Consider the following 6576-nt stretch of genomic DNA (forward strand, 5'->3'; position numbering starts at 1 on the left):
ATATTAAAAAAAAAAAAAAAAAGAAAGAAAAGGACTACAGGGCTGGCAAGTGAGTGACGCTAGAGGAAAAGTACTGCACTTGCCCCGTTGAGGGGACGAGAACCTCGAGGAGGCGCAGGCAGTGTGTACGCAGCGTGGCTGGAGGCCACAATTACTGCGGAGGTAGAATCGATGGCACCTGTCAACTGACGGGAGCAAGTACAGGGGGAAAAGGGCATCAATGGTGGACGTCAAAGTTTCCAAGCAGAAACGGGAGGTAATCCTAACAAAAGCGGGGCGCACAATTCCGAAAGCTCGTAACGAGGGCGGGGGCGGGTCACGTCTGGGACACCCGGCACTAATGGAACCGCAGGGCCTCCGAGGGGAAAAGGTCACGGCGCCTGGAGGTAGCTGGGCCCTGACGACTTCACTGCTGCGGGGGAGGGGGGGGTGGTGTCGGGAAAAACGGGCACCAACGGACTGCGGACACCTTACTACCGGGGCCTGGCCAGGCAGAGGTGAAAGCTGTGGCCTCGCCGCGGCGTCGCCCTCGCCTCGCCCGACCCGGGGAACAGGTGGCCGGAAGGGGCCTCAACCTCTCCTCCCCGCACATTTCCTCAGCGTCCGTCCCCGCCCGCCACCGGCCCCTCGCTAAGGAGGCCTCACGCACAGCGGTGTCCTGTCCAGGGAGAGCGGGCCGAAAGCGCACGCGGGACACCGCCACCTCCGGCGCGACACCCGCCGCCCTCAGCGCGGGGCTCGGGAGATCGAGGAACCAGGACAAACCTGCACGACGGGCCCAAGATCTCGCGAGACTTGGCAGGCCGCCCCCCCCCCCCCCCCCCCCGGCCTGCCGGAAGCGGAAGGCGGCTCGTGCCCGAGTGGCTCCGTTACCTTGGAGAGCTGAAGTAGTGAGAGATCCCGCGGCCGCGCTGTGGGCCGGAGGTGGGTGCTCCTGCGCGTGTGGCCGGCGGGGTGCGGCCCGAGCTGGGCAGACGCAGCCCTCGGCGGGCGATCGTGGCCCCGGGGAGCAAGGAGCCGGGCGGGCCGCGCCGAGTGGCCTCCCCTCGCCCTCGCGTCTGGGGAGGGAGCAGGCCTGCCAGGGCCGCGGGAGACCAGCCCAGTGCGCTCCGACAGCGGACTGGGAAGCCGGTGCGCGTCCCCCCGGGCAGCAGAAGCCCCCAGTGGTCATTCGTCCCCAAGGCCGCTCGCCTGCAGTCACTGCGCCGCGCGGTTTTACCTGTGTTCGAGACCGGTCCGAAAGGCTGAGCCCCTGCCTTCCACCGAGGGGCACGTACCTTGTGCCGGCCGTGCCTGAACCGGCTTCTGGGTCCTGAAGGCCCCGCGCTCTCCGCCGCCACTTGGGCGCTCGCGCTCGCTTTCCAGCCAGCGTGGCAAGTCTCCGCAGCGCTTTTAGGACAGCCCCTTCACTCACTGAGGCCCTTGTGTTCCTCGCCCTCCCCACCACCTTTTGCGGGTTTCCTTCCAGGGAATCAAGCGTTTTTCTCCCTTCCCCCAGATCGAAACAACATAAACATTAAACAGTACAACTGCCTCAAAGTGCTGGGGTAAGTAAAGCTCAGATCGATTAAAATTATATTTAAATTTCATCGTCGTGAGTAACAATAGAGATTTTTGTTTACTTGTGAGAAGGGGACCGTAGGAGAACATAGAAATAGAGTGGCATTTTTGCCTTGTCTTGTAGTTTCTACTCCCCATCTGGTTGGGTATGGGTCGTCCTTCTGGTGGTTTCTGTGATTCCTATAGAAACCCAGGCATGATGGTCATTGGCTGAACTTATTATTACAAATCATACCTTGGGTTTGAGAATTTGCAATCTGAGAAAGTGGAAAGTCTGAGAGCAGCAGCCTAAGAAAGATTAAAACGTCTAGGTATTGCTTCTTGCATCCACACAGTAGTCTTGGTTTAATGTTGCTGGGATGAGGGTAGAATTATAAATATTTGCATATGTTTTGGGGGATTTGGATGAGAAACAAACTAATGAAGAAATTGTCTTCCACTGTCACGTCTTTGTCAAAAAGTTTTATTGTAAGTTGAATACAGTAAGAAAAATAATTGCAGGATGTCCGATTTGAAAGTTTCCGTATGATGTCACATATATCCCAAGTCAGAAAACAGGTGTTAGGAGTCTTGAGGCAAAGAGTAGAAAGATGAAGTCTGGGTTAGGAAAGACAGCGACGGGAGTCCTGACCAGTATGTGGTCAAGGAAGACTGGGAAGGGGGGAGCTCCCTACAGCACGCTGATAGGCTGGCTTCCAGGTCTTGGATAAAGTTTAAAAGAAGCGAAGTCCTTGTCCCATGGCGTCTCGAGGATGAGGCCTTTTGTCACCTAAGCCAAATCTTTTCTTAGAGGTAGAGGGCTCCCGGAGAATGTGGGTAAGGAAATACTACTTGAACGAATCCAGAATGGGCCTGGGAAACCCAACTAATACAGATTTGTTAGGCAGTGTCTATAGTAGTTTTCATTTTGTCACAGTACAGGAGCGCATTGGATGCCATTATAAAGTACCCTAAACTTGAGTAGCTGCTCATTTAAATGCCTATTTGCCTTTCCATTTTTGTGTCTCTCCTGTATTTTCAGTCTTTCACTTTTTTACTGGTTCTTTTTTCTTTTCCTATAAACCTAACCTCAGGTACTTTATCCTGGGAAAAATAGGAGATAATTTTCCAGTAACCCTTTAGCTACTGCCTTTTTCTCGTTTTCAGCGAAGCTTCTTGAAAACTTAGTCCGTAGTCAGTGTAGATTTCTACTTCCTTACCTTCCAGTTACTTTTCAATTAACTGCAGTCCTGTTTCAATCCCTAGTACTCTAAAATAATCACCTCCTAATGGCTAAACCCAATTAGTTTTCTCTTCTTGGTTCTATCATTGTACTGTTCAACATTGAGGACCATTCACTCTTTATTCTCTTGCCTTCTATGGTAAGCTCACTTTGCTGGTTCTTATCGGTTTTCTTCTTTATCTTCAACTTCCTTATACATCGGTGTTCTCCAGGATTCTGTTCCTTGATACTCTTCTTATTCCACAATCTTCCTGAGGAATCTCCTCCATTCTGACAGCATTAACCACCATCGGAATTGCTGATGTCTCCCGTATTTATCATCAACTTGCTTCTCAGTCCCAAATAGGTAACTGTGAGCTGACTCTCCGTGTGGATGGGCATAACGTAACTAACTTCAAACTCTTGTGTACCCTTGCCCACCCTTCTTCCTGGGGTTCCCATGGCACCATAGGCCATGCGCTCATTTGGCTAGAAGCCTGGAAGTTATCCTTTGTCTCCCCTGCCACCCCACAACATCTAGTGAGTGATTAATTTCTCCTGGAATCTTACCTGTCCTCACAGTTGCTTCCTCAGACTGAGCCCTACAGCAGTGCAGTAAGCTGCCTTTGGTCTGTCCTCGCTAATCTGTGCTCTGCCCGGTTAGAAAAGTGATCCTTCTAAATAGTCGGCTTGCTCTGGAGGCTTCTCTGCTTAAACCACCTAGGACTCCCCATTTCCTACGAGAATAAGTGCACAGTTGTTTATGTGGAATACACAGTTTTTCATAATTCGATCCCTGCCTATTTTTCCAGCTTCATTTCTTGACATTCACTGTTCCTCCCTTTATACCACGTCTGTCTTACGCTGTAGACCAAGAGTTCTTTGGCGGTAGAGACCACGATATATTGTTCATCTTTGTATCCTGGGTGCCAGTTAGTACATCTATATTACAGAAGTCAAGAAATACTGAATTGAATGTTTAAAACTATCTGAAGTTTAAAAGTACACAAAGACGTTTATGAATACCCTGCCTAAAATTGTTCATCTCTTGGTTTTTCACTATCTGGTAAGATAATGTGACTTTTTAAAAAAATTCTCAGAGAACTGTATTAAAAACAACAGAATTTCAGGATGACAGACACTTCTGAAGCTGTTCCAAATTTTGAAGAGATGTTCGCCAGTAGATTCACAGATGACGACCAAGAATACCAGGAATACCTGAAGCGCCCTCCTGAGTCCCCTCCGATCGTCGAGGAGTGGACTAGCAGAGCGGCTGGGAACCAGAGAAATAGAGGCAATCGGTATGTATCATGGGAGGACACCTGCGGATGGCTGACGTGGGAGAGGACGGCTTTAATCCGTTAGCCCCGGAGGCCAGCGAGGGCAGGGACCGATGTTTTTGTTTGGTACTCATGGTGCCGACCGCCTGCCTGCACAGAGCAAGCGGCCAGTAAACGTGTGCCTTAGTATTTTGTCGGCACCATGTATTTTTCCCTTGCTGTTCAGTTGTGTGTGTCTTAATGTTCTGTTTTAAAATGTTCTTCCTGTGGACTGACATTTGATTTTCTTTGCAAATATACTTGAAAATCCCAGAGTCTTCTATAAAACTCTGTGTTAGATTCCATAGAGAAGGTACTGTCTTTGGCTTATACTTGAGAAAGAAATTTATACAATAGAAATTATGTCTATGTAAGAATTCAAAATAGATGAACAGATTACCATACTGCTTTTGTACAATCGAATAGAATTCAGTTTGAGAACTATTCTGTTGTTTTGGGTTTTGTGTTGTGGTCTGCCTATTTCTCTGCAAAGCGTATCCAGTGTGATACTGGAAGAATGATTTAAATTTGGGGAATGTTTTGACTAACTGGTGCTATAACATTCTGCGGAGAAAAATGTTTTTTACCCCCTTGTGGACGGAATATTAGACTGAAATAAAATGCACTGGGATAGAGTTGTCATTTGTGTTTTTTAAAAGAGAAGTATAAAAATCTTTTTGTTTTGCTGTTGTAGGTTGCAAGATAACAGACAGTTTAGAGGTAGGGATAGCAGACGGGGGTGGCCCAGTGACAATCGATCAAATCAGTGGCATGGACGATCCTGGGGTAACAATTACCCGCAGCACAGACAAGAACCTTACTACCCCCACCAGTACGGACACTATGGTTACAACCAACGGCCTCCCTATGGTTACTACTGATGGAAGCGGCAGCAGCTTTTAGTAAAACCATTACTCTGTTAACATGACAAAAGTTTGTATCTTCTGTTGGTCATAGTTTTACGTTTGATTTCAGAGAGTGGATTATTAACTTTTTGGCACTTCTGACTTTATTTTTTTTTTAATGAGATCTTACCAGAGACATTATGGTTGCTGGGAATAAGTATGCCTCTAAAAAGGTTGTGGATTTATTACCTGACTTCTACCTCAGATTTCTTCGTTTCATGACTTAACAGTCTTTGAACTTGCTGTGTGTTTTCTTTGTTTGACCTCTAGGAGTTCTGTCTTTGTTTTACACAGAAATAAAAATTTTAAAGTAGAAAATGCCTGATTTTACTTTTTTTTTTTTTTTTTTTAATGTTTATGAGAGAGAGAGAGACAGAACAGGAGTGGGGGAGGGGCAGAGAAGGAGGGAGACACAGAATCCGAAGCAGGCTCCAGGCTCTGAGCTGTCAGCACAGAGCCCGATGCGGGGCCTGAACTCACGAACCACGAGATCATGACCTGAGCCAAAGTCGGATGCTTAACCAACTGAGCCACCCACGCACTCCTGCTTGATTTTATTTTGTAAGATAAGGAAGTATCCATTTACTTGGATATGCTCATTCCGAAGTTTTTGCAGAGGTCAGTACAGTCAACTCATGAATGCACAATTATGCCTACTTGTACTGTGTTGTATGTGACCTCAGCAGTTGAAAGGCAAAACAATTGTAGATACTTCTTTTGGCTTTTGTTATGACCGTGGTACTTTATAATTACTCCAGGTATGAGTCAGCTCCACAATCATTTTGGTCTCTTTTTAGAGGGATGTCAAGAATAAAGCTGTAAAATAAGGAAGGAACTCTTCTCAGTTTCAGTGTCTTGATCTAGTGGTGGGTGAGATTAGGGTACACGATCATTTCATACAAACTCTAAGGCTTTTTGCCAACTTAAACATAGCAGATGAAAACTCATGTTATACAAAAGTTTAACTCTGTAAACCCTTTCTTTTCCAATGGTATGTATATAACGCTGCATCCTGACTACTTTCATGGTATTTAACGTGGGCTGATTGAAGTGTTCTATCCACTTCCAAATGTGCACCTTTGCTGCTTCCTCTTGTATAAATAAAGTGACGCTGTAACTTGCTTTTACACTGATCGTTTTGTTTCAGATCATTTTAATGGCCACTACAATGGTGTTATTCAACTAATAAAATACTTAAGATGAAACAATTTCTTCCTCAAGTTTTGGCAGTTGATGTGATGAACCTTCTGGGTTTTTTTTGCTCTTTCCTTCATATCTGTTGAAAAGTTTATTTGGCTTAAGAGTAATGTTAAGAGTAGAAGTTTCATCATGGGGAAAAGGAATTTAAAGGCAACTTCTTAAATCTGCCTTCTGCTGCCTCCTCTCTTAACACTCCACTCTAGGCCCTTGAGGTTGACTTCTCCATGCTCTGGAGCCAACTCTCCCCTCCCCCCTTCCTGAAGAGCCATCCTTTCAGGTAACTTTTATTGGAAAGGATCTAATAAAACCAGATCTTCACATTCAGATATGAATGAAATTTTAGCAAGAAGGGTTTTCCCTGTACCCCTCTAATTACATCAATAGGCACAGT

At 46.6% G+C, this 6576-nt stretch overlaps 1 protein-coding gene across 3 annotated transcripts; it reads left to right on the top strand.

The window, feature by feature from the left end:
- Nucleotides 1-830: 830 nt before the first annotated feature.
- RAMAC (RNA guanine-7 methyltransferase activating subunit) lies at nucleotides 831-6112 on the top strand. 3 transcript variants are annotated; one of them, XM_049614317.1, is made up of 4 exons: nucleotides 831-924; nucleotides 1499-1547; nucleotides 3892-4062; nucleotides 4775-6112. In XM_049614317.1, the coding sequence occupies exons 3-4, from the start codon at nucleotides 3893-3895 to the stop codon at nucleotides 4959-4961; spliced, it is 357 nt and encodes a 118-aa protein (XP_049470274.1). In that variant the 5' UTR covers nucleotides 831-924; nucleotides 1499-1547; nucleotide 3892; the 3' UTR covers nucleotides 4962-6112. The 3 variants fall into 3 exon arrangements, with proteins under 3 accessions (XP_049470274.1, XP_049470272.1, XP_049470273.1); XM_049614315.1 differs by having other exon boundaries at nucleotides 884-924; nucleotides 3884-4062; XM_049614316.1 differs by having other exon boundaries at nucleotides 906-924; nucleotides 3862-4062.
- The last annotated feature ends 464 nt before the right edge of the window (nucleotides 6113-6576 follow it).

Source organism: Panthera uncia (assembly GCF_023721935.1).
Source record: "Panthera uncia isolate 11264 chromosome B3 unlocalized genomic scaffold, Puncia_PCG_1.0 HiC_scaffold_2, whole genome shotgun sequence".
Lineage (NCBI taxonomy): Eukaryota > Metazoa > Chordata > Mammalia > Carnivora > Felidae > Panthera > Panthera uncia.

Excerpts from the sequence above, each read along its gene's own strand:
- RAMAC (XM_049614317.1), top strand. The coding sequence starts at position 3,893 with ATGACAGACACTTCTGAAGCTGTTCCAAATTTTGAAGAGATGTTCGCC. Across the intron at positions 4,063-4,774 it reads CAGAGAAATAGAGGCAATCG|GTTGCAAGATAACAGACAGT; the intron begins GTATGTATCATG and ends TTGCTGTTGTAG.